General features: G+C 38.0%; 1 protein-coding gene across 6 annotated transcripts in view; it reads right to left on the bottom strand.

Moving 5' to 3' along the window:
* Nucleotides 1-15,398, bottom strand: part of THUMPD2 (THUMP domain 2 tRNA and snRNA guanosine methyltransferase) — a 37,084-nt gene extending 21,686 nt beyond the window's left edge. For 4 of the 6 annotated variants that reach the window (XR_015725276.1, XM_045809016.2, XM_045809018.2 and 1 more), the window contains exons 1-5: nt 15,257-15,398; nt 6,703-6,838; nt 4,923-5,332; nt 3,725-3,802; nt 1,167-1,219 (exon numbers count right to left, since the gene is read on the bottom strand). Coding sequence is in view for 5 of the 6 variants with exons in the window: in XM_045809016.2 (XP_045664972.2) it covers nt 1,167-1,219; nt 3,725-3,802; nt 4,923-5,332; nt 6,703-6,838; nt 15,257-15,382 (803 nt within the window). In the remaining variant the exon portion in view is untranslated. Of the gene's footprint in view, nt 1-1,166; nt 1,220-3,724; nt 3,803-4,922; nt 5,333-6,702; nt 6,839-7,245; nt 10,877-15,256 lie in introns of those variants that run through there. The other 2 variants (XM_087863714.1, XM_045809017.2) reach the window with 2 other exon arrangements.
* Nucleotides 15,399-27,750: the final 12,352 nt, after the last annotated feature.

The following is a 27,750-nucleotide window of genomic DNA, read 5'->3' as shown; positions in this document are numbered from 1 at the left end:
GAGTCATCAAGAGGAACATACCGTTCTGTGATATGGATGAAGTATGGGAAGCAGGGCTGAATAGATGCTAACCCTCGAAATCTGTTTTCTGGAAAAAATCGCTTTTATAAATTTGTTCTTTGCTCATTTGCATCTTTCTCAAAAGATGAAATGAAGCATGACATTGCATTGTCTAAAATAATTTACGGAATGAAGAGCTGAAGCAGACATCTACCAAATGAGTCCACTGGCCTCCATGATATATCACTTCATACTTTATCCTCTACCTCATCGCTGCTACTATCAGTGTTTCCAGATTTGATAGGAGTTTTCAAAATATTTGTTCTATCTTTCTAATGCAATGAACAAGAGAGCTTGAGAAAAGCTATTACAATAACCTTAAGCATTGTTTTTTACACCCTGGCTTACAGATGCGTAAATGTGAGCTTAGAGCTAATAGGGTATTCTATTGAATTTTTATAATCTTTAAAAATATTCCATGCCTAGAATCTAGAAAAAGGGAATCTATATCACATTATACTATGTACACAGGGATGTGCATATAAAATGTTTTGAAGATGCCAACAATATTTACATGCTTCCAAGGAACTGGAAATCACTATATTCATCCAACTAGCTCTTTCTTCCCAAAGCATCTAGAAAAGTACCAGTTATATGATAAGTGTTCAACAGATATTGTAGAATAAGGAAACGAATCATTTGCATTTATTATCATATAGTACCCTGCAAGATTAGAGAGATACCTGAAGTAGATTTGAAAAACTGGAAACACTCTCCCACAATAAAAGAATGATGGCAACAAAATTTGTAGACTGTTCAAATGTGAATTTTAAGAACAGTGCTCTATTTTATATTTAAATAAAAACTCCAGATGCCAACAGACTAAGGGCCTGTGAAAATCATTTAATAATAGAAAGAATTAGATATAATTTTCAGTATGAATCACGTAATCAGTGAATGATTGTAATCAAATCTTTTATAGCTCTAACTGGCCAGATTAAATCATACGCATTAAGCACCAAGAAAACACTCAAGTAAAGAACTCAAATGCTTTGCCTTTAGCCCCCCTCTGTTATATCGATGTTTCATATTATAAATAAGAACATAAAGTTCTCACTTTTACAAACTCTAAGGGACAAACATGAAGCTTAGAGAACAATATCTACCTGAATACAGGGATTCCAACCACAGAGTAAATGTCATTTAGATGTATGAAAATCTGAAAGAACAAATAGAGAAGTTAGAACAGAAGAGGAAATGCATTACCAAATGCACTGACAATTTGAAAACTTCCATTTTGAAACTATGTTTTGTTTTTAAATTAATTTTATTTTTAATTTTTTTAATAATTATATTTTAATAAAAAAATCTAAGGCCCTGTTTATCATATATGGAAAGACGTTCCACAGTATTTTTTCTTGAGCAGAGATAAAGTAAATTTTTAGTACACTCCATAGAAAAATTCTGAGGCTCATTCAGTATACAAGGCAGAAGGAGACTCATGTTCTGAAGAGACCTTGAGTTCTTGCTTCCCAGAGATTCTGTGAATTATCATAACTGGATCAGACTTTTCAGCATTGCGGGTTAGAGAAGACTTCCTAAACCCACCTTAATTCTAACTTCAGATAAGACTTGAGGTCACACAGGACCATCACAGGCTACATATATTTCCAGGGTAACAAAATAAGGCCAAAAGATCATAGCAAGGGTGACCTTTTCTCGCTCTGCTATCCGTAGGTGAGCTTCATCCTCTCTACTACCCTTCTTCTGTTAGGCCATAAAGAGGATTCAATGTCTCAAGTTATAATTAGTAGCTCAATTAAATTTTAAAAGTTAGAATATTACTTCTGTAGTCTGATGAAATTTATGGAATATTCTGACTCTGCTGTTTGACCTCAAGAGCATCTGATCCCTAATACTTTGACCCCAAGGTTATTTTTACTATGTAGTTTAATCAGAATTACTCCAATACTGACAAATTTTTATTAAGAAAAGAATGACCTGGAATGGACTCCATTTAGTCAATTTAAATCCTTGATCACCAAAGCTAAACTTTCCAATTTTTTGCATTATTCATTTCAGCAAAAGTATTTATTAGGATTCCTTTCTATTTAAAATCGATACTTGAGAGAAGATACACTGATATTTTTTTTTATGATTTTTTATTATATTATGTTAGTCACCATACAGTACATCCCCGGTTTCCGATGTATACACTGATATTTTTATATGTCAAATGTTATTAAGACTAGCTTCTCCCACAATAACATTTTTTTCTCTTAATTTTGCCGAACAAAATTTATTAAGGTTTGATTCTTCTGTTAATTTTGCTCACAAATTTTACTGTGTGCTTTTACTGTTGTCAATTATGTTAATAGCTATTATTAACTACACTAAGTGATAGGAATTAAATTAGCTATATTTATTTAGGAGCTAAACTATGAGAAAAGTGTAATTTTGAGGCAGTGATATGGGGCCAAGGGGAATGGGGAGACAGGAACCAGCAGAGCGTAAGATAAGAGAACTGGAAAGGAGAGATGGAAGGAGGACACCCTCACGTCAAAACATTCTTGGGGTCAAAATATTTTTCTTTTTCTTTTTTTAAAAGATTTTATTTATTCATTTGAGAGAGAGAGAGAGCACAAGCAGGGGAGAGAGGCAGAGGGAGAGGGAGAAGCAGACACCCTGCTGAGCTCAATCCCAGGGCCTGGAAATCATGACCCAAGCTAAAGGCAGACGCTTAACCATCTGAGCTACCCAGGTTCCCCAAAATATTTTTCATGACAGTAATGAAGAACATACATCAGGCATTACTTTGTAAAAGTGAAAATATCAAATAAAAACACGGAAAAATAAAAACACAAAATGTTCTGATATGGCCAGCTATTACTCCATTCAGAGCTAAAGAAGAATAAATTTATGAGTCAATGAATCATGCCAATGACTAAACTACCTGTCAAATTTATCAGATGGTTTTTAAAAAAGTGAAGAATATATCTATATATTTAAGATTTATTTATTTGAGAGAGACAAAGAGAACCACGTGAGTGGGGAGAAGGGCAGAGGGAAAGAATCTCAAGCAGACTCCTGCGGAGCACGGAGTAGCCTGAGATCATGACCTGAACAGAAATCAAGAGTTGTACCCTTAACCAACTGAGCCACTCAGGTGCCCTGTGAAGAGTATTTTTTATAGCTAGCACTAGTTTCCCCATATAAGTGTTTTACTTTGTTCCAATAAAAAAATCTCACTTAACCTCATTAAGTTAATTTTGAAAATAGAGAAAACAAAAAGAAAAACATAATCCCAGAATCCTAACAAAGTCACTATTAAAATACTATTGAATTTTGTTTGGGCCTTTTGGTTTTCTATTCATTTTCTTTGTTTTTAACATTAGCTAGAATTTTTTTATTTTAGAGACTTGTTACAGATTATAGTAATTGCAGAGAGCATCTCTGCACCTTATAATAAATTTTTAAAAATTCAACTGTGACAAAACAATTCCATCCCAAAACATCTTATTTGGATAAGACATTTTTCACAGTGAAAAGTACTCGCAAAATTATCTGCACTATTCTACTGCTAAGAGAAAACAGACCGTTGGATCCATGTAGACATGCTTTTTAAAAAACTCTCAAGCAAAACTGAAAAGTACAATACAGATAGTTGACGTTGTCTTCAAACTATTAGGTTACAGGCATATAAAATAAAACAAACATTCAGTACCTCTAAATTTGGATTCCTCAAATCTGCTTTCCATCCAAACTGTTTCATAAGAGCAATTCCAATTACTCTTCCTACTTCCTGAAAAAGCAGAAAGTTATAGAAAAGAATACTAAAAATGAAAATTTTACATTTAAATGTAAACAAAAACTAAAAGAGCATGAGTCAGACTATCTGATGGTAATTTAGGGTTACAATATTAAAATTCGACACGAAAGCATTTTCTGCTCAAGGCAAGACGGTTGCATCTTACTTCTTCCACCCCCAACACATTCTATGGCATTGATGTCTACTCCTGTGTAACCTCTATTCTTGTAATAAACAGATCATGAACCGAAAAAGATGATCATTGTGGGTTTTAGGAAACAATGCAAGGCGAAAGATGAACCATTTGAGCTACTACAATCCTATATGTTTACAAATTACCAGAACAATAGCATTAGACTCAATCTTTATCTGATTTTAAGCCCTGCCAAAGGACCCAGACCTGTGCTCTTATATCACTGAACTTTGTTAAGAGCCAAGTGATAAAGTGTTTTGAAGGCAACTGTGGTGTTCACTCTCCCCTAGATAGTTGAGACTTTGACCGCATGTGTGTCTCTGCAGTCTGGGTCCTGGTGACAATCACACATACAAGGTGTAGTGTAGAGCAACCATTTAATAAACACAGAACTGAAGAGAAACCCAAAAAGCTTAGGACAATATGACTAGGATTTCCAAATGTAAAGGATATCTATGAGTTCAAGGAAACTTTGAGGGAGAAAGTAAAAAAAAGGAGGTCATTACATGGAATGGCACACCATGACTCTTAAGCATCTGAGGTAAAGTTGAAAAGGAAAATGTATTTTTAAAGGGATTTAATTTTATGAAATTAGGGGTGCCTGGGTGGCTCAGTCGTTAAGCGTCTGCCTTCGGCTCAGGGCGTGATCCCGGGGTCCTGGGATCGAGCCCCACTTCGGGCTCCTCCACTGGGAGCCTGCTTCTTCCTCTCCCACTCCCCCTGCTGTGTTCCCTCTCTCGCTGGCTGTCTCTCTGTCACATAAATAAATAAAATCTTTAAAAAAATAATTATATGAAATGAGGCCTAGTTATCTGCCTAGGCCGAGTTATCTATTCTGTGAAAGGCCGTCATCTCATTTGAAATCTAAAGAGCGGTTAATTCTTTCAGAATATGGAACTTCACCCTGGGAGGTGAGCGTACCTGTGCTGTAAAGGTCTTCGCCACAAATCCACTGCAGCGACAAGAAACTCTGAAAGTCAAGTCCTTCTGGTTTGGGGCAGCAACTGCTTTCACAGCATCATTCTGAAATGCTTCTTGAGATTTTTCTCTATTAGTGAGGAAATCTCCCTGCTCCACTGTTGCTTCGTCCGTTTGCTTTTCCAGCTGGCATTCCCTGCTCTCTTGTAGCTCTTGCATTTGTTTTGTTTTTAATTTCTTAGGATTGATGATGTCATTTTCTTCTACTTTTCTTTTTAGTGGGTTAGCATCTCTCTGAGAAAGTTTGTCCTCTTTTGCATCAAGTTCAAGAAGATTTTTCCAAATTGAAATGGCACTCAACCAACTTTCTGGATCATCATTTACAAGTCTTTGCATTTCGTTAAATATTTTTCCTAAATAAATAAGATCTCAGTTTATCCTACACTGAAGTCTTAAAGACAGTCTATTACATTCACACCCCTAAGTTCCATTACCTTTATTTCTTTAAAATAAGTTTTACTAAACTGCTACATGAATAGTTGAGTTCACCTTCACCTGGAATTTATATAATTTAACATAAGAATATTGTGCAAATAAAGTTCATTCTTATATTCCATACTTAAAATCAAAACTGTTTTAAAATTCCTATAGAATTATCATATATTTTAGAAAGATCATTTGTCCTATGATAATATATACCTATATCTTCAATATATGCATACACCAAGAGTATGTATTGATTTTTGAAATAATGCTGATCTTGCCTATAAAAACTAAGTTAAAAAAACAGAATAAATTGCAAAAGAGAGCAAATGAATATTGAAACTATCTTAGACCATACAATATTAGTGTACATCATAAAATGAGTTTTCATAAAGTAATACTTCAGATACACAACCCATTCATAACTTAGGGACTGCCAGCGTGCTCAGTACAATGTAATCTTTTTTTGATGAACAAGGTTCATCAAGGTGACCCAAGAGTAATGGCTGCGTTCTCTAAAGATGAGAATGTGTGGACTGTTGGGATGAAATTATATTGACCCCATGGTAAAACACCTTAGGATTTGCTTTATAATAACTTTTCTGACCTGTTTTGACTCCTTGCCATTCATATATTTATCGACACAGTTTAGTACAGACCATAATATTACATGATCTCAGAAATTAAAATGAAGTTTAAGGCAATGTTTAGTCTAACAGTATCTAACCCTTGCTTCTATTAAGATCCTTAAATTATTTTAGTAGCATATTTATAAAATTAGAAAGTGGAGAAGGAATCTTGTACACCCCCTTTAACTGTAATATTTTATAAATGGGTATAAATTTATTCAAAACCTTAAATTTAAGGTCCCCTAAGCAGGAGATTCTATTACATAGTATTTTTTCCAATTATATAATTCATTGGTTAAAAGGTACAAAGTGACAGTTTTGATCAACTTATAAAACCAGGCATTCTGGGTTATTACATGCTCCTAGGTCTAAATAAATGCATCTGACCATATGTATCTGTAGAGAAGGTGTCTGAACATAATTAAAATGAAAGAAATGTGACTTAGGACACTAAGTCTCAGAAAATAGGCAGCATTGCAAAGAGACAAAATTAGCTGATAATACGATTAATATGGTTGATAATATTCCGGAAATATGGAAAAACACATAATTAATGATCCCACAGGTATGAATGAATCTTAAAAATGTGAAATAGCTACAAATTATTTATCAAGCAGAAAACTTTGGAGTACAATACATCATGGGGTTAAACGCAATAGGCATATACGTACCTTTACTTACAGAAGAAACATTAAGTGGAAACTGCTTTTTAATCAGCAAAAATAATCTTTCTGCAGATTTTAATTTTTTCAGCATATTTAAGTCAGAACAGGTGGTGAAGAAAACTTTTCCTGAAATATATTCAACCTAGAGACAGAAAAGATTTATGTAGTCCTGTGTCAGAGTAAGAGTCACTTCCCTTTTCCCCCTCTTAAGGAATGAAAACACAGCGTCTAGACTGACAATAAAAACAACCATTTCTAAAATATGTACTATTTGTCAGACACTGTCCTAGGCACTCTGAATAGATTTTCCCTTTCATCTTTATAACAACCTTCTAAGGTAGATTTTATCACCCCCATTTCTTAGACTATGAAACTGAGGCTTAGATAGGTTAAATAACTTGTATGAAGTCACACAGTGACCAAGATCATAATCTATGTCATGGTACCTTTTGTAAAGTGTGTGTGTGTGTGTGTGTGTGCGTGTGCGCAAAGGCACTCCTAGGACAAATCAGGTGACTAGTCATCAGTAGGCATTGATTAAACACCTACCTCATGGTCTATCAGGAAGCATCCAGCATATGTCCTAAAGATGAATGATGATTTAATACATATACACTGACATACAAATTAAAGTGTAAAATTTATAAGAAAATAACTTGAATTAAACCCAAAAGAAAACAAAAAAAGTTAACATAATAAATGCATTGGATAAGCTGTAGGTACAAGGTACAATAAGTAGCCCTGAATAGGGAACCATCATTAGCAAAAGTCTCGGGAAAGAACCCTGTAAGATCTGGGAAGAGAGACTCTAAGAGAAGAAAGGGCACGACGCAGAGGTGGTAGTGACAGCCTGGCTGAAGTAAACTGTAAGTCTGCATGGCAAAATTTGCTGTGTTGTGCTGATTGACAGTGTCGGGTGGATGGATGGTGTAGCTCAGGCCAGCCTGATAGATGGTCATGAAAATTTGCGTACCCCAGATGGTAATGGTCAACCATTATCGACTTTTGATGAAAGCTGTGACAGCACTGAATTAGCTAGCAGAAAAAATTACTTTAGAAGAGGCATAAAGTACTAAGTGTAGATTGTAATGCTGGACAAAGAAGTAGATTACTGAGGTAGAAATAATGAGAGACTTGGCTGTGGAACTGGACAAGGGAAAACAGCACGAAATACGCATCACACAGAAAGAGGCTTTGGAGACAGGATGGATATGTTGTAAAAGCCAGGGAAGAAAGGAAAATAAAAAAATGCACTGACTATAGAGAGTCTGGTGAGGTATGGCAAATGGTGCTCAGAACCAATGGACTCCTAAAACTTTTGGGATCAACCCAATCCTCTCAAGCTCAGGATGGATGTGGATTGTCTTAAAATTTTCCTTTTAGTGGTGGCCATGGGCTGACTAAGATGGTTCTCAGTTATCTCCTAGAACTGAAGTAATGGGGAATTTGGAGTATCCCATGTGTTTAGGCAGCTCCCATTCAATGGGAACTTGAATTCCAAGGATTTTTGTACTTTTGATCTGATATGGTCTAATTAAGCTTTTGGGATAGTAATTTCCGGGGTTACCATTCTAGCCTGATGAAGAAGAATCTCTGCAGAGGAAGCCCTAGGCTGACATCAAGTAAAACCCAAAACTTCATTATAAGATTAACAAGTTTTGGGGACCTAACGTACAGCATGGTGATTACAGCTACTAATACTATATTATATAATTGAAAGTTGCTAATAGCTCTTAAATGTTCTCACCACAAAAAAGTAATGGTAGTTACGTGACTGGATGGAGGTGTTAGCTAATGGTATGGTGGTAATTATTTGCAATAAAAAATTAGTCAAATCAACATGTTGCACATCTTAAACTTACACAATATGTCAATTATATCTCAATAAAGCTGGAAAAACAAATAAAAATAAAACCCAAACAGCTAGGTACCAGAAGTGCAGCTGACCAAGATAGATGGAGAAAGCAGGGAATGAGAAGAATGTTTAGGAATCAACATTTAAGGGGATAACGAAGTTACAAAAATAAGAATTTCTAGTTTCTAGAATTTACTTCTTTCTCATTACAAAGGTGACATTTTCCCACGAAAGTCATAACTAAATATATACCTCAAAATGCTTAGAACTTGAAAACAAAGTTTTAAAAAGTAACTTTTAAAAGTTTAGATTTTATGTTACCTGACATAAAAATATAGCTGATATTAAAGCCATCACAAAACAAGCTAACAGACATGAAATACCTTGCCAAGATTGTGGGGAAAATGAAATAAATATTTTACTGAATATGTATGTTTTTAAGATTCAAGTTCTATAAACAAACTGATGCAAACTTCTAGACCAGTGATTTTAACCTAGTCAGTGATCTAGATATTAATTTATAGTTATTTAACTGTACAAAGATCTTATCTTTTCTTACTTATTTGAACATGAAGGGAAACATTGTATACAGTGAACTTCCTCTAAAAATATCATCATTTTGGGGAGGTGGGAAGAACAACAAAAAAAGAACATGACTGACAATCAAGTTAATTAAAAGGAACTAAAAGGCTTAATTTATTTGGGGAATCAAATCATAAGAATGTTTTGAGGCATTAAAATGCTAAATACATTTTCAAAACCAAAAGCAACAATATTCTCTTTACTTAAAAATTAACATAAGGCCTACATTCTTTTTACAAGTGATACACATGTAATCAGAAGTAGTTTACTAAATTACAAAACAGTCACTATGAGAATCAAATATATCATGAAAGCACTATACAGTTTACTTTTGGTGAAGATACACTACTATATCTTAAAGCAGTAGGGAGAATGAATTTTGGTACTCATGAGTTCAAAAACTGCTGAAACTGGTGTTAACCTTTTTCTTTAGTTTATTGCTTGTAACTGATCATATTCAATTACAATACTTAGGGGAGAAATGTGTCATTTTAGGATATTTCATCTTAATACTTGTTAAATGAAAATTTATTTATATATACAATCTGTTTTTTCCATTTGGGATTAAATCATAACCAAGTGTCTAAAACCAGCTGGTTTTATGTCTAACACTTTTGAAGATGAAATAACAGCCTTTATTAAAATAAAAACAGTTCTGTTATCAGCTAGCATATCTAAGCAGTTAGCATTTTTTGCCTTTCTTTTAAAATTCAGGCACTCAAATCTAACACAAAAATTAAAAGATTAAGTTTAGGCAAAAACGCATAGTAAGATAGGGAGATACCAAAGTTCTAACTCTACAGATGCCATTTAGTTTTAGAATTAATTTTAAATTGCTAAGTGAAGAGCTGAGGTGGTACATGAGCTTTTTAAATTCATTTTAGAAGAATTAAAAAATACGTTTTACTTAATTAAAAAAATTCAATCTACAAGAAATGCAGGGAATCTTAAAAAACAATCAACCTTATACAATTATCCCATTAAATAAAATAACTATGAAATAACCTGATTATCTGGTTAGATGTACCCACTACCATCTATCATTAACACTCCACTAAAAAATTAAAAATTGGCTGGCTTAAGTCTTTGCTATGTGGGTTAATAAAGACAAATTAATCCACTGACAGGACGTTTCTGCCTAGCTGGCATTAGGTACACCTCTATTTTATTGATTTTATCTTAAAAATGTTCTTGCTACTATTGTTGTAATAAATACCAGTATTTAATACATTAAACATTATTATAAAGTAAAGCTTAATTTTTCCCAATATATTTCTTTAAAGTAGTCCAGGTAAAATAAATACATATTACATATGTATATAAAATATATTAAACATATAACAATATAAAATTATACAATATAAATTAAATATTTAAACATACCCAGGAACCTATAAAGAAGTTTGCCCCACCACCAGGAGGAATAAAAAATCTAGCCTGAATCTGACCAAACTCTAGATACACCTTACAAGATTCCAATTTACAGGAAACAGAGAAGACAGAGAAGCATGTTAAACTATACCCTGGAGATGCAATTGGCAATATCTAGACCAGGGGAAACTCTAGCAGTGAAGTCCTACAACTTTCTGTGATGATGAAAATGTTCCATAACCTGTGCTGTCCAATGCAGTCACCACTAGCACATGTGGCTTCTGAACACTTGAAATGTGACTAAGAAAGTGAATTTTTAATTTAATTTTAGCCAGCACGCCCTACTGGATAGCATAGCTCTAGACTAGGGGTCAGAAATGGTCTTTACATTTTTAAAGGGATGTAAAAACAAACAATAACAACAAAGAACATTTTTAAAGGGATGTAAAAACAAACAATAACAACAAAGAACATGTAACAGAAACCACAAAGTGATCCACATATGTGATCTACAAAGCATAAAATATTTATTATCTGGACCTTTAAAGAAAAAGTTGGCCGACCCTTGCTCTAGACTGTGGGACAAACAACCCTGCTTCTTTAACAAATAATAAATTGCTGGGGGGAAAAAGAGGGGTGAAGTGAAAATCTATAGATTAAAATAGACTTAAAAATTTTTTTAGAAAAATAAGATACTTAAAAGAATATCAGCCAATCATAATGTATGGCCCTTATTTGCAGCCTCATTCAAATAAACAAACTTAGAAACAAAAGTGACATTTATGAGACGAGTTGAAATTTGAACAGACTAGATATTTGGTACGAAACATTTTTAGGGACGCCTGGGTGGCTCAGTCGTTAAGCGTCTGCCTTCGGCTCAGGTCATGATCCCAGGATCCTGGAAGAGCCCTGCATCGGGCTCCCTGCTCCACTGGAAGCCTGCTTCTTCCTCTCCCACTCCCCCTGCTTGTGTTCCCGCTCTCGCTGGCTGACTCTGTCAAATACATAAATAAAATCTTTAAGAAAATTATTTTTAGGTGTGATGATATTGTGGTTTATATTTTAAAAGAGCCAGTATATGTATTATCTCTTCTATGTTATATCATAAACTCTTATGCTATAAGAGTTCTCTCATTCTAGATATACAGTAGTCCCGTTAACCGGAGTTATCGTTTCCTGCGGTTACCGCGCTCAACCGCGGGATTCCGGAAGCAGATGAGCTCCGCTCTGACGTAAGGTTAACAGCGTAAGGCCACGTAAGTCAATCGCAGTCCGGAAGCACCATCCTCCTTCTGAAGTTCCCTCAGAAAGTCAGTCAATAGTAACCTAAAGTCACGCACCTCACTTCATCTCATCACTTTGTCATCTCGCATCATCACAAGAAGGGTGAGTACAGTACAATAAGATATTTTGAGAGAGAGGGAGTGAGAGTGAGCGGGAGACCACGTTCACGTAACTTTTATTACAGTGTATTTATAATTGGCCTATTTATTGCTAATCTTTTACTGTACCTAATTTAGAAGTTAAACTTTACTATGGGTATGTATATATAGCAGAAGATAGTATATATAGGGTTGGTACTATCCATGTTCTCAGGCATCCACTGGGGGTCCTGGAACGTATCTCCCATGGATAAGAGTGACTACTATATAGGCAAGTGCTGTGATGAAGTGATTTGCAGATGAAGTGGTATCTTGAGTTTGCTTCAAAATAACATGGGTGGAGTGGGAGGAGCATTAATGGAGCAGAATTCACTATGGGATCGTTCTTGCAGCTGGTTGACAAGTATGTGAGATTCACCACACTATTCTACTTTTGTATATGTTTGAAATTCTCCATGATAAAAAGCTAAACAGAGTACACAGGACATTTTCTATTGCAAGCTGCATGTTGGGGGAAGCACCTAAATCAGTCCCCTGAGGAGGGAAGAGTTTGCAAGTTAAAATGCAAATGACTGGGCTCAGTACATTCCTGCTGAAAGAAAAGTTTTTGGGGGTGGCAAAAGGGACACACATTTTCAACAAGCTCCCTACATGACTTTTATGTTTACGAAAACTGGAAAAACACTGATTAGAAAGGTGTGATTCATTTGTAAAAGTAAACAATCACTTCTAAATTAATTTGTTTTGTAAATTCAGATTTTACAATATCAATTCTCTTGAAGCAAACCAAAGTTTATAACAGACTCTTGTTACTGCATGAATGATTTTAAGTATTCCTGTGCAACTCATTCTTTGGGAACATTTATTGATTGCCTGCTAATTGCAAGACATTGTGTTACACGTGCTATCAATTTTTTATCTCAAGGATTGCTCTAATCCTTTTTTTTTTTTTTAAAGATTTTTTATTTATTTATTTGAGAGAGAGAGCACAAGCAGGGGGAGCGGCAGAGGGAGAGGGAGCAGCAGGCTTTCTGCTGAGCAGGGAGCCCAATGATGTCGGGCTTAATCCCAGGACCCTGGGATCATGACCTGAGCTGAAGGCAGACACTTAACAGACTGAGCCACTGAGGCGCCCCTGCTCTAATCTTTTAAAGTAGGTATTATCATCTCCATTTTATATCCAAGGAAGTGAGGCTCCAAATTAAAAAATCTATTAGAAGAAGATTAAGATTTGAACACATCTTTGGCCTCTAAAGTCTACATACACTCTTTTCCATGCTGTTACAAAAATAACCTACATGCTTCTGGGCAGTTTCCCACCATAATTTAATGTAGTTGTAAAGGACACGAGCTTCAAGGCAAGAAAGCTTCAGATACAAGTCCCAGCCCCACCACGTAGCATCAGGTTCTCTTTATTTCTTTGTAAAATGGAGGGAAAAATGACCTATCACATAGGATTCCTTTGAGGATTAAATCATGTCCAATGTATATAAAAGTATCTACCCACTTTAAATGCTTTATAAATGTTAGATGCTATCATTATTCTTTCGGGATTGCCTTAACTTTGAGAGTTTATATTAGTGAAACCGAGATGGAATTTCAGAGGTTATTTGTTCAGATTCCGTTTTCAAGCATAGCTATTCTAATTTTGTTAAAAATATCTTTTATTTATTTGAGAGAGAGAGTGAACAAAAGAGGGGGAAAAGGAGTAGGGAGAGGGACAGAGGCAGAGAGAGAGGCAGACTCCCCACTAAGCAGGGAGCCCAACGTGGGGCTCAATCCCAGGACTCCGGGATCATGACCTGGGTCAAAGGCAGACACTTAAATGAATAAGCCACCCAGGGGTCCCAGCGTATCTATCCTTAAAACATACACAATCAAAATATGGAAATACCTAAATCTCTTGGCATTTAAGTCCTCTCATTGCCAAGAAGTTTGTCCCTATAATTAGTTGATTTTTTTTTTTTCTGTGATGAACCACTTAGTCCTTCCATATCTCATTTTGTCTTTACAGAAGATGGAGAACAAGCAGAGAAGATCATTTTTCTGATTAGACATACTCCAATTGGGTCAAGCCTTCTATTTTTCATAATAAGAACTCTAAGTTAACATTAAAAAAATCAGTTTAGCATGATTTAACAGTTGTACAGTAGTCAAGGAACTGGACCCAGGTACTGGCCTGCCTGGGCTGAACATGATTATATACTCATGGCTGAGTTCACAGACAGCTTGGGTTTGAATCCCAGGTCTGCCACTTTACATGACTTGAATAATTGATTGGACTTACCTGTGCTTCATTTTCTTTTTCTTTTAAATGTAGAGCCTATCTCATAGGGTTGTTGTGAAAATTAAGCAGGTGAATACAGAGGAAAGACCTAAGAACATGGGCCTAACACATATTTAATGCTTAATCAATGTCAGCACTGTTGCTTTTTTAGATTAGTTAAATTTAGCGTTCTATTTAATTCTGTGACCCAAACCACAAATGGTTGGTAATCTAAGACTGATGCCATTTTTCATGACCCCCTCTATCCTCCACGCCTCCAACTCCCCCATGGCGGAAAATCCTTTCGTGGCTTCCAACGCTGTAGGGGCTGCTAGAGTGGCGTGGTCAATTTCATTTAGAAGTTCTCCTTTTCCAAAAACACATCATTCACACTGTCATATAGAGCCCATCAAGTTACTGGAGCCTGTTTCTATTACATCTTTTCCCTCTGCTTTCAAGAAAGCATCTCTGCATGTTCTAGAACCTAAACTCAAGTTTAAAACCTTCTTCATTTCATTGAAATGAGCGGATAGATACCAGCAACTGTTAACTTCCTCCAGAAGTTGGACTGTGAGGCCTCCAAGACCGTGTTACTTTTGTAGCTACTATTTACTGGGTGCTGACGGTGTGCCTGAGGTACCCTCTATCATATAATCCTCCCAACAATCCCATGAAGTAAATACAGTCAGGATCAAGAAACTGGCAAGAGTCAAGTAACTGACCCTGAAGACAGTATTTGTATTTAAAGGATGGAGAAAGGCTTCTAACTATGACAGATCGAATTCTAACTACAGGCACTATCCTATACCTTCTTTTAAAGAATCTAGGAACCAACTCGCCTCAACCCCCCCCCCCCCCCAAAAAAAAAAACTACAGGCGTGAGAGACACGCGGTCATAGATGTGGAGGGGAGAACGACTGGCGGTTCTTTCCAGCAGTAAATAAAGGATGTGTCAGAACTCCGAGGCCCGGGATTGTCGCCTCCGTGGGTCCGGGGCTTGAGAGCTGGGGACTCGCGTCGCTTTCCAGGGTCTACACGGACCCTGGCGCGGAGGGAGCAGGGCCGCCCTCCTTCCCGCCGGGGCGCACAGCGAGGCCGACTCACCTGCGTGGCCGCCAGCCGCGCCCGCACCTCCCGCATCAGGAAGGGCTCCAGGCCGCGGCCCGCGGTGCAGAAAAACCGGGCGCCCGCTGCAGGCCGCCAGCCGGAATCTGTCCGCAACGCCGCCATGACGGCCCGCGCGCGGCCCCGCGGCTCGGGGTCACGTGGCCTGGGGGCGCGCGCGGCGCATCCCCGAGTTCCCGGAGGTGTGCGCGGGGACCGCAGGGCCGGGTGGAGCCCGAAGCCCGCGGGCGGGGAGAACCCCGGGTGGGGTTGGGAGTCCGGTCCCCTGGGAGGGGTGGGTGTGGGTCTTCTTGGTTAGCTGCTTGGAACTTCCTGATTAGGCATGTGGAACTGTTTAGAATGACAGATGGACTGGATACAATTGGGACCTGTTATTGGATCTATAAAAAGATACGTATCAATCTAATCCATCTGTCTTCTTTTTGAAATCGAGGAAGTTGATCCCTAGACAGGCCAAGGGACAGTTAGTGGCACAGCCGAGGCTGGTCTTGATAGCCAGTATGAGCTTTCTTCTATTTCTCCCAACTTTCTCCTCTCCTCTTCTCCATCCTGCCCCACTACTCTCCTCAAATAAGGAGCCCTATTCTGTCTTCACCAAGAATTGGGCCAAAGCTGGGAATCCTTAGGACCAAGAGCAGAAATTCCCACTCTCCAACTGAATGTTTTCATGTTCATGGAACAGGTCACATTTCTTGCACTACTACGGTAACCAAGGTAATGAATGCACCATCCAGTTTGAGCCACCTGATTTAATTGGCTCTCTTAACGGTATTGAAGGGACTTCTTTAATTTTGAATTTTCAATTGGCAATGAAAACATTACTTGGGAGGGATAGAACCCGTATTACAAAGTGGACACCATTGCATTAGCTCTGTAGTTATATGAAGTTATATAGAAATCATATATATAGTTATATGAAGATATATAGAAACTATTAAACAAATGACTATCTTTCTGGCAAGTGCCTCTCATGTGCTTCCCAATGGGACCTATGCAAATTATCTCTTCCTCCCCAGCTCCTGGTCTACTGGGACAGTAGTAAGAAAATTCTTATGGAATCATGTCACACGAGTGTTTCAAAGTTTCAGTCCTAGAACTTCTTCTGAGATCCTTTCATTTTGACAAATTCTTTCCTTTTTTCCTTCCTTCCTTCCTTCCTTCCTTCCTTCCTTCCTTCCTTCCTTCTTTCCTTTTTTTCCCTTATCTCTTTCCTTCCCTTCCCTTCTTTCCCTTTCCCTTTTCTTTTCTTTTTTCTTCTCTTTTTTCCTCTAGACTTCTGTTCTCATTCTTTTGGCAGTTGACATAGCTCATCCCAACTTCTTTAATGCTTTGGGATTCCTGACACTCAACTCTGTCTGGGGAGACCCATGAAACCACCTTAGCACTTCCTACATTCTGTACCCAAGATGGTGAGCACCCAGACATAGTTCAGTAAATATTGGACACCCACTCTGCCAGTCCTCACACTAAGTCTTGAGGATACTAAGATGAGTAAGCAAGGGTTTGGACTTTAAGGGATTTAGAGAATGGTAAGGTTGATTTAATGAGGATGTACCGAGGATGCTGTGGCAGCACAGAACGGCAGCAGGGAGAGCATCCTGATGAAAATCACTCCTGAGCCAAGCATCGAAGTTTGTGTAAGAGTTAAATGACTCTCTGGGGACAGAGGGTAGGGGTAGGGGTGTTAGCAGTGGTGTAGCCTTTCAGGTAGTAGAAGCAACAGATACAAATGTATGTATGTGGTGAGGTGGGGGACAGCCACATCATCAGTTAGGTGTTATTAGAGCATAATTATATGAGTTGGGAAGTTGATAGAGATAAAGGTAGAGAGGTGGATAGGGGTAATGTTATGGTGGTGCTGCCCACGGTGGATGAAGAAATGACTTCTCCATGGCTAGCCACATGCCTCACTGGACAGAACCACTACTGAGCTGAGGCTGCAATCCTACAGAGCCAATCTTCCCCTAACATCCTCTTTTCCCTTCTTCTGTTGTCTTTCTGCCACCAGGAGTGTTTGGTCAGCGAGGTCAGGGGCTACTCTTGCCGCAGTTGGGGGTGGGGGTGAGGGCAAGTGCATTTACTCACCTTTGGGCCTTCCTGAAGCACAGCACTTGCAAGAATGCCTTTCACACAATGCCTGAGAGGAGGTGAAATAGGTGGAGTTTCTCCTGTTTAGGGAGAAAATAATTGATTTTCTGAGAGAAGAGTTGCCTAGCATTCTCTCCTCATTACTCAAATACTCTTTGCTCCATCATTTCTGCTTCTCATAAAATATGTCTCTACTGAAAAAGAACCGCTGATCCCTATAGATGCTTAGCATAGCCAGCTGAGTTTTGCTATTTCAGCATTGCATATGCAACAAGTAGGAAGTTGGCAGTTGGCGGGAACAATTTTACAACAGATATACTTTTAAGTGGGACCATTTTAGGAATTTAGGGCATGATTATTTGCTGTGAGATCTCCATGTTTTGGTGCAATTGGCAATTCCTTTAATTCTTAAAAGTGTTTGATGTAGGGGTATCTGGGTGGCTCAGTCAGTTAAGTGGCTCAGGTCATGATCTCAGGGTCATGGGATCAAGCCCCATAGGCTCCACACTCAGCGTGGAGTCTGCTTGTCTCTCTCCCTCTGCTCCTCCCCCCACTCATGCTCTCGCAAGGCCCCCTCTCTCTCAAATAAATAAATAAATAAATAAATAAATAAATAAATAAAATCTTTAAAGAAAAGTGTTTGGTATATGTACTTAGATATTAAAATGCAAATGCTTTAGGTTGTGAGATCCTTGAGGGTGGGATGACTTCTTTGATCTGGGTGTCCGTAGCAAGCATGCTGGCCTGCCTATGGTAGTTTCTCAGTCAGTGTGTGCTGAATTGGATGGGAGGTAACTAAATGGAAGGTCACTCGCTAAGGAAGTCCTCCTCAGCTAGGAGGGATTGCAGTGACCACGACACCAGCAGGGGCCCTGAGTGAGTGAGGTATGGGGATAAGAGTAGAGGATTGAGGCCAATGGAGGGCAGTAAGGGGATAGAAGGACCCCAAAGATAAACTTCTTTGCAATTTTTGCCTGCTACTTCCCCTCCTTCCTCAGCATCCTTTTTATCATCCCCACATACTTTATAAATAATGTTCCTTAACTAGGAATACTTGGCAGAATGACCTTTAGGGTCTTTTCAATATGTCATGCTTGCCCACCCCCTCCCACCCCCTGTGTTCTGGTACAGTTGAGTGGGGTTGGTGGTGAGCCAGACTCCTTCTCCCCAAGAGAATAGAAACCATTGCTGTATCCCAATGGATTCAATTGCCAACTTTTCCAAAATGTCCACTCTTTCCCTCCTCCCAAGACTTTGCTTATACTGTTCCCTCATCTCTTCCATTTCTTTCCTTTAAGGCTCAAGAAGAATGCCACATCTTCCAGAATGTTCTCTGCTGCTTTTCTATCATGCTTCTATTTATGTATTTTACAACTTTGTTATTTATTCATTCATAAATATTTACTGAGTCCATGTCAGTGTATCAGTTGATATGACAAGGTTCCAGCCATTGAGAAACTTTCAGTTTAATGGGGGGTAATGATGATGGAGCTGGATTGCTAATAGAGACACATAGAGGATGACAATGCAGTGCAATATATGGTAAGGAAAGGAAAGCAACAGGGCTTGGCACATAGTAGGCACTTAATAAATAAATGGAGTTGAATAAATGAACTTATCCTAAAGTCCAGTGAGCATTTATGTTTGCGGCTTTTCATGTACCTCTGAGCATCTTTGCCAAATCAGGACATTCTCCTTCTCCTTCTTCTCCTTCTCCTCCTTCTCCTTCTTCTTCTCCTTCTCCTTCTCCTTCTCCTTCTCCTTCTCCTTCTCCTTCTCCTTCTCCTTCTCCTTCTTCTCCTCCTTCTTCTTTTTTAAAAGATTTTTTTTTTTATTTATTTGACAGAGAGAGACAGAACACAAGTTGAGTGGGGGGGGGCAGCAGGAGAGGGAGAAGCAGTCTTCCCACTGACCGGGGAGCCCGATGTGGGGCTTGATCCCAGGACCCTGAGATCATGACCTGAGCTGAAGGTAGACACTTAACCGACTGAGCCACCATGGCACCCTGATTCTCCATCTTCTGAAACTCACTTCCCCAAGGTTTATACACACGATGGAGATACAGTGAACTCTTGCTCACAGAACCCAGGGTAGTAACTTTAAGATTTCATGAATTTTTTAGCATTCACTGGAGTTACGACATCATGGTAAAACCTCAGATACAGACACAGAAGTCTGTTGGACACACATTCCAATCAAGTCAATATAGATTGTGAAAGAATCAACGTATTTTTATGGCTGCAACTGCAAAACCAATTTGAGAAAAAGCTATTGGTTGTATAGTAATCATTTAAACCACTTATATGTACCCAATAACCACCTTGAGTTGTACTCCTTTAAATATACAGTTAGAAAAGAGAAAATTTAGCAGAAAACTATTGCATTATGTGCATAAATACTTGTGGAACATTATTTATTCACTACTGTTTATGTTACTGTGGTTTTAATGTAGCATCAAAATTCAAAAGGTGCAATCTCCTTGCCTTGATCTAGAGAGACAATTCTTTTATATGTATTATCTTGCTTTAGTTATGCAGCACATGAAATTATTATTTCATTATTTTGATATACAAATAGACTTTAGTATATCCAGTGCTTTTTGGGAAAAGTGTGACATACATTTAATGCATATTTCAAAACACTGGGGTATTTGATGTGATTTTATTTGTTTAAATACATTTTGAGCTCATAAAACTGTATTTATATCTGATAGACCCTTATAATGTCCCAGCTGGAAGAGGGTATGGAAATTATTTCTTTGCTACATTTGCTGACTGAACAAATGACTGAATATACAATTTTCTTCAATTTACTTGGATGAACTGTATTGCCTAAATAAAACAAAGCCATTTTCTTCTTGCAGTTATGTTCACCTCACTCAGACTGTTGTTTTAATATTCCTTTTCCTTGTGCTGTATTTATGTGCATATTTACTATGAATTATTTTCCATTAGAGGCTTGTTATTACCAATCTTCCTATTTCTTAGTACAAGGAAAGCCCCAGAAATGTCCCAAACTGGCTAGGATTCCCATATTTTGGTATTTCCCTCTTCCATTTTCCAGTAAGACTCACTCCTTTCTAGTAGATGGTCATTTATTTTGCCTGTGTTATCAGTGGCAATTTAAACAGAATCACCTTAAAACTCAAGCAAATATGATCTGCAATTGAACAAAAACAACCAAGGGACAGATTCTATTTCTTCAGAAATACCGCTAGAGAGTACCTTGTTTTATTGTGAATGGTATTTGGCAGAATAGAATCTGAAGATTTTATCAGCACGTTGGCTTAATTCAGTGAAATTTTCTCCCATTGTTGGCATGAGAATTGAGAGTGGACTGTGGAGCAAGCAAGCTTATTATGTTTTCATCTCTCTCTATTTTTCTTTTTGTTAGAGGGCAATAATTTTTCGCTGCTTGTGGACATTTTGTGCTATTTTGAAAAAAACCATTTTAGTACCCTTGAAAACTTTTTCTGATATATATCCACACATAATCAGGCTTGCCTTTTGACACTCTTTTTTCAGAAAGTTTCAAATTTAGTAATTAAGAATATACTACTTATATTTAATGTTATGATTTTTTATAATAATATGAATTACCTGGCTAAACAGAAAACAATATAGATACAAAATAAAAGCATGCAACCTGCAACATGGGGTTAGGCCATCATTTGGTTCTTCCATGAAATACCTTCAGAATAGGACGTAGCGCCAGAAATTATTTAGTACTAGATGAGCGTCTAGATTACAGGCAGATAATACTTGTATCGTTATTACGATATGTTGCTTTATTGCCCTGTCACTCTAATTAACTTATACAATACAGATTATCTTGAATCTTCAAAATCTAAATGTAGCCAGGTTGGGAAAAATCTTAAAAGCTGGCTTCAGAATTCATCTTAGGTACAAAATAGTCTTTAGGAAATTGCCTTGATGGAATTCAGTGAGATTTCAAGTCACCCACCAGAGAAATATACAAATTATTAAACTGCTCTGCATAACAGTCAACAGGAGATAGAGAATATTGTGAGAGGGAAAATCTGATAAGGAAAGGGGATGTGTGGGACAGCAGCGTGGGAAACTGAGGCTGGTGGGGATAAACAACCAGTGAGAGATGGACTTAGTATGGTACCTAAAGAACTTCTAAGGATATTCAATGTTCAATTTAAATTTGTTTCTGGTGCTACCATGTTGGACCCTCTTCTGTGACCCCAACTTTCAGTAAAACAAATGGACAAAACATAGCTTTTTGCCTGAGGTATTTTAGGATTCAAAGTACCAGGGTATTGTGATGTGGAAAAAAGGCAGCACCCTTTACATGGACTGTGGATGCCTCTGATCTGAGAAAATTCAGCAGAAGCAGAAACTCAGAGCAGAGCTGGTGAGAGAAACCTAAGTGTGTGGGTCTATTACCAGGGAATGTACAGAGAGCGGCGTGGGGTCATCAGCCATAGGATGGGGATGCAGGCCAGTTTCAAATGATGGAAATCCAGTCAACAGCTGGGTTCAGCTGAATTTGTCCCTCACCTGGAATAATAAATTTTATATAAACCAAGTGTCTAATATTTAAGCACTGGTAGACATTGCAGATGAACTAATGGGGATTGAATCAGGGAATCAGGGGTTGGGCCTAACAGTCTCGATTTTGTATTTTTGGATGATCACTTTCTTCTAGATTTTAAGAAAAATTTAAAATAGTAGTAGCTTTGCACTAGCACAGGGATTAATCACATTAATCAGAATTGTTATCCAGAATCTCTTATCTGGATAGTAGATGGTAGTTTGTACTGGATGTTATATTGGTTGTCTACATTGGATGGAGATCCTAGTGTGCATTTCCCAGACTTTTTAAGCTGAGCACGCATACTCTTTAAGTTGGCAGCAGTCTTCTTCACTGTGGTGGTGAGCTTGGCTTCTTTAAATGATGAGTTTCTAAAGTTGTGAAAGAATGTGTGTGTTGGAGGAGGGGGGAGATGCTGTTACAAATTTAGAGGCTCTTTGTGAAAATAGCAGTGACGGTTTTGAAGAGCTGGATTTCCTCAGAAGACAAAGCACTTATGACAAATTATTAGAAACCATCGTTAATCCAGACAATTCCAGATCAATGTGACACCCATATGTTTTAAATATATTGCTCAATACGATCAGTATTTGCTCTTTCAAATTGGTTATACACAGAATAAAAACATTCATGCACATAACTTTGTTGAAAACTGCATGAGGTGATAACTTGATTGGGAAATTTGTGGTTAGCCTTCTACCCAGATGCCATCAGAGTGATATTCAAATACTTGAGAAAAAATGTCCCAATAATAGGATAAAGCCGGTGGGAGCAAATGCAAGGGAAAAAAATGGAGAAGGACAGACGAGGCACAAGGTTAATCCAAACCTAGCTGTTCTAAGCCTAACTGCTAAAAATGGATTGCAAACTGACCACGAATTTCATATTTATTTAATATGATTTAATATAGTGTTTTTCTGACTAGTATAATCATTTCATTTTGACATGGATATGAAAGTAGAGAAGTTCAAGAAGAAAAATTGAAGAAGGAACTAAGGAAAATGAATCTTATGTTAAGGGCTTAAAGGAGTTGAAATTGTTTAGCTTCCTGAAATGAAGGAAAGGTTAAGAATGCCTTAAATATTTTCGGATATATGAATGGAATCCTTAGTGAGATACTGGTGTATTTATAAAGAGGACTGAAAAAGGGCACAGGCTGAACCCTTCAAAGATTTTTGAGACTGGTACGTCCCCTGGTCTGATGTTCAGGCTGGGTGGCCTGCTGATTCCTCTCCTGTGATGGTGTCTTCTGGGTGTCCTGGGAAGGTAGCAACTGGCGTTTGCCTTTGTCGATCACTTTCTGTGCAAGGTGGATGTCCCAAGATCAGGTCATAAAGGGTGAAATCACGAGACAGATGATTACTGAAAAAGATAGTTGGATCATTACCCACTTTCAAAGATTTTGATGAATGAAAAAAATTCTCAAAAAAAAATTCTTTGTTCTCCCATGAGCTCTTTAGCTTTATTCTTCTATTAGGATTTATTTACCAGATTGATTTTGCTTTGTTTTTGTTTTTTTTCATTGTAAAAATCACATAACATAAAATTCACCATTTTTAAGTGTGCAGTGTTAACTGTAGTCATGAGGTTGTGACATGGGTCTCCGGAAATTTTTCATCTTGTAAAACTGAACAGATTCCCGTTTCCTTCCTCTCCTCGCCCCTGGTATATTGGATTTTGATGGATTTTTTTTTCCCCTCACATGTTTGCCCCCTTCACTAGTCTCTAAGTTATGGAACTTATCCATCTTTTGTCCCCAGGTCCTGTAACTCAGAAGGTGCTTAAATGTTGAATGAATGAATGTCAGAAGGAACATCAGAATAAGTCTTTTCAAGTAGAGTTATGGGACTGATAGTAAGGTGAAGGGTGTAGCAGGCACTGTTATTTTCTTTCCTAACCCATCCTCTTTACTTCTTCTCTTTTTAACGAAACCTAGATTTCTCTCATGATGACAAAGTGCCTCTCCTAGCAATGACTCTTGAATGATCCAGGCTGTGGCTCTCATCCCTGCCTGCACATACAGATTCCTGCTCCCCCTCCGTGGTTTCATCTAATTGGTTTGAAGGGGGGCCTAGGCACTAGAATTTTGAAAACTTCCCACTAGAATAGAGAACCATTATCAGGCAATCCTGTTCTTCTTTGCCAGATAGTTGCTTTTCTAAGCTTTTTATTCCCTGTGGATGGCCATGTGACCTAGTTCTGGCCAATGAAACTCTGCTGCGTTTTCTGGAAACCTTTTTGCTTTCCTGATAAAAGAAACAGATACCAGATGGCGTAGCATCTTCCTCTTTTCTGTCTTGAATGCAGATGTGATGCCTTGTGCTCTGGTAGCCATCTTGCAACCATGAGGCAATCATCATTAAGAACAAAAACCCAACAAGTTAAGAATGGGGAAGAGGGGCGCCTGGGTGGTGCAGTCATTAAGCATCTGCCTTCGGCTCAGGGCGTGATCCTGGCATTCTGGGATCAAGCCCCACATCAGGCTCCTCCGCTATGAGCCTGCTTCTTCCTTTCTCACTCGCCCTGCTTGTGTTCCCTCTCTCGCTGGCTGTCTCTATCTCTGTCAAATGAATAAATAAAATCTTTAAAAAAAAAAAAAAGAACAGGGAAGAAGAAAGTTGGAAAGAACCTGCATCCTTAGTAACATTGTTGAACCCTCAGACTACCTACTTTTTCTTGTTAAGTAAACAATAAATGTCTTTATGGTGTAATCTCCCTAACAGTGGCTCTCCTGTTAATTACCTGCTTACAAAAACATTCTGAACTGAAACAAAGGATATCCTAGATGGAACTCAAACTAGATGCAAATAAATCCCCAAGATGAAATGGTTTTCAGAAGATGTGGCTAAAACTCTAAAACAAGTTGTCTAAATATATAACTGCTATCACAAACATCCGTGGTATTTCCCATAAGATGCACTGGGATAAAATTATCAAACAGACCATGGTTAAAAACATTCCATGCTCACAGACTGAAAGAACAAATATTGTTAAAATGTCTATGCTATCTAGAGCAAGACAATCCATACATTCAATGCAATCCCTATCAAAATACCTTCAACTTTTTTCACAGAGCTGGAACAAATAATCCTAAAATTTGTGTGGAACCAGAAAAGACCTCAGATAGCCAAAGTAACGTTAAAAAAGAAAACCAAAGCTGATGGCATCACAGTTCTGGACTTCAAGCTCTATTAGAAAGCTGTTCATTAAGACAGTGGTACTGACACAAAAACAGACACAGAGATCAATGGAACAAAATAGAGAAGCCAGAAATGGACCCTAAACTCTATGGTCAACTCATCTTCGACAAAGCAGGAAAAAATAATCAATGAAAAAAAGACAGTCTCTTCAACACATGGTGTTGGGAAAATTGGACAGCTACATGCAGAAGAATGAGACAGAACCATTTCCTTATACCATACACAAAAATAGACTCAAAATGGATGAAAGACCTAAGTGTGAGATTGGAATCCATCAAAATTCTAGAGGAGAACACAGGCAATAACCTCTGTGACCTCAGCCGCAGCAACTTCTTGCTAGACACGTCTCCAAAGGCAAGGGAAACAAAGGCAAAAATAAACTATTGGGACTTTGTCAAGATAAAAAGCTTTTGCACAGCAAAGGAAATAGCTGACAAAACCAAAAGACAACTGACAGAATGGGAGAAGATGTTTGCAAATGTCTTATCAGATAAAGGGCTAGTATCCAAAATCTATAAAGAACTTACCAAACTCAGCACTCAAGGAACAGATAATCCAATCAAGAAATGCACAGAAGACATGAACAGATATTTCTCCAAAGAACACATACAAATGGCCAACAGATACATGAAAAAAATGCTCAACATCACTCAGCATCAGGGAAATACAAATCAAAACCACAGTGAGATACCACCTCACACCAGTCAGAATGGCTTAAATTAACAAGTCAGGAAATGACAGATGTTGGCGAGGATGAGGAGAAAGCGGAACCCTCTTAAACTGTTTGTGGGAATGCAAGCTGATACAGACACTCTGGAAAATAGTATGGAGGTTCCTCAGAACGTTGAAAATAGAGCTACCCTACGACCCAGCAATTGCACTACTAGGTATTTACCCCAAAGATACAAATGTAGTGATCCAAAGGGACACCTGCACCCCAATGTTTATAGCAGCAATGTCCACAATAGCCAAGCTATGGAAAGAGCCCAGATGTCCATCAACAGATGAATGGATAAAGAAGATGTGGTATATGTATAATGGAATACTACTCAGCCATCAAAACATGAAATCTTACCATTTGCAACTATGTGGTTGGAACTAGAGGGTATTATGCTAAGCAAAATAAGTCAATAAGAGAAAGACAATTATAAGATTTCACACATATGTGGAATTTAAGAGACAAAACAGAGGATCATTGGGGAATGGAGGGAAAAATAAAACAAGACGAAATCAGAGAAGGAGACAAACCATAAGAGACTCTTAATCATAGAAACAAACTGAGGGTTGCTGGAGGGGATGGGAGTGAGGGGATGGGTAACTGGGTGATGGGCATTAAGGACGGCATGTGATGTAATGAGCGCTGGGTATTATATAAGACTGAGGAATCACTGAACTCCACCTCTGAAACTCATAATACACTATATGTTAATTAATTGAATTTAAATTAAAAAAAAAAGAACAGACCATGGTTGGTATACTATAATTCTTACTCAGTTTAGCATTTATGTTTTTTAAATATTCCCAGTCATTAACATAAGCATGGTAGACTGGCACATCTAATGGCACATAGAAACGCCAGTGAACAAAACAAGTATCTCTGTCTTTAAAAATACCTCTGTGGCACTTATATTCTAGTTGGGGGGTGAGGGAGTCAAGCAAAGAAGCCATTATCATAATAAATATGACACGTAATGTGTCAGAAGGTGGGAAGTGCTGTTAAAAAATAGAAGAGGCTAAGGCAGGTCAGGAGTGCAGGAAAGAACATGACTCAGTTTTAAGTCAGGTGGAGAAGGCAGGCCTCATTGATTTTACTTTTGACATTTGATATATCTTTACTTAGATCCAAGCATCATTATAGAGAATGAAATATAACCTTACATACTAGATTTGTTTTCTTTTTTTAAAAAATGATTTCATAATTTTTTTAAAAGATTTTATATTTATTTATTTGACAGAGACAGCCAGCGAGAGAGGGAACACAAGCAGGGAGAGTGGGAGAGGAAGAAGCAGGCTCCTAGTGGAGGAGCCTGACGTTGGGCTCGATCCCAGAACGCTGGGATCACGCCCTGAGCCAAAGGCAGACACTTAACGACTGCGCCACCCAGGCGCCCCTAGATTTGTTTTCTGAATATGTACTAGAACCAACCCGTGCTCTGCAAAGGGCCAACGGAGTTTATAGCTGTTAACACAGATAAGAGGAAAAGGGTCGATCGTTGATTTTGTCGAGATTATATGTCCTCCTGTCTATCTTATATTGTCATTAGACATCTTATGGTGTGTAATCTTTGGAACCCAAAAGTTGGCATTATTTTCTGCGGTTTAAATTTCAGAATTAAAAACAATGGTTTTTAAAAAACATAATCATGCCTGTTTTAGGTCCTTTGGATATGGTAATGAACAAGACTGAAAAGGTCCAGGCTTACAGGGCTCACTTTCTAAGGAAGTACCTCTCTGGGTTAATAAACATGTAAGAGTTCCCTGCTCCCTTTGAGTTTTGGTTTATTTTGGTAAGATTTGACATAGCCGATATTGTGATGGCAACATACTGCTCTGTTTGGAATAGAAAAGGAATATAACCAGTAGTGGCCATTCCTTTCTGACTTCGGGCAGGTGCCACCTTTGTTA

This window comes from Ursus americanus, chromosome 7 (genome assembly GCF_024610735.1).
Source record: "Ursus americanus isolate L20-20 chromosome 7, mUrsAme1.1.p, whole genome shotgun sequence".
In the NCBI taxonomy this organism is placed as follows: Eukaryota; Metazoa; Chordata; class Mammalia; order Carnivora; family Ursidae; genus Ursus; species Ursus americanus.
Note: the sequence above shows the minus strand (reverse complement) of the source record. Positions and strands in the feature narration are given on the sequence as shown.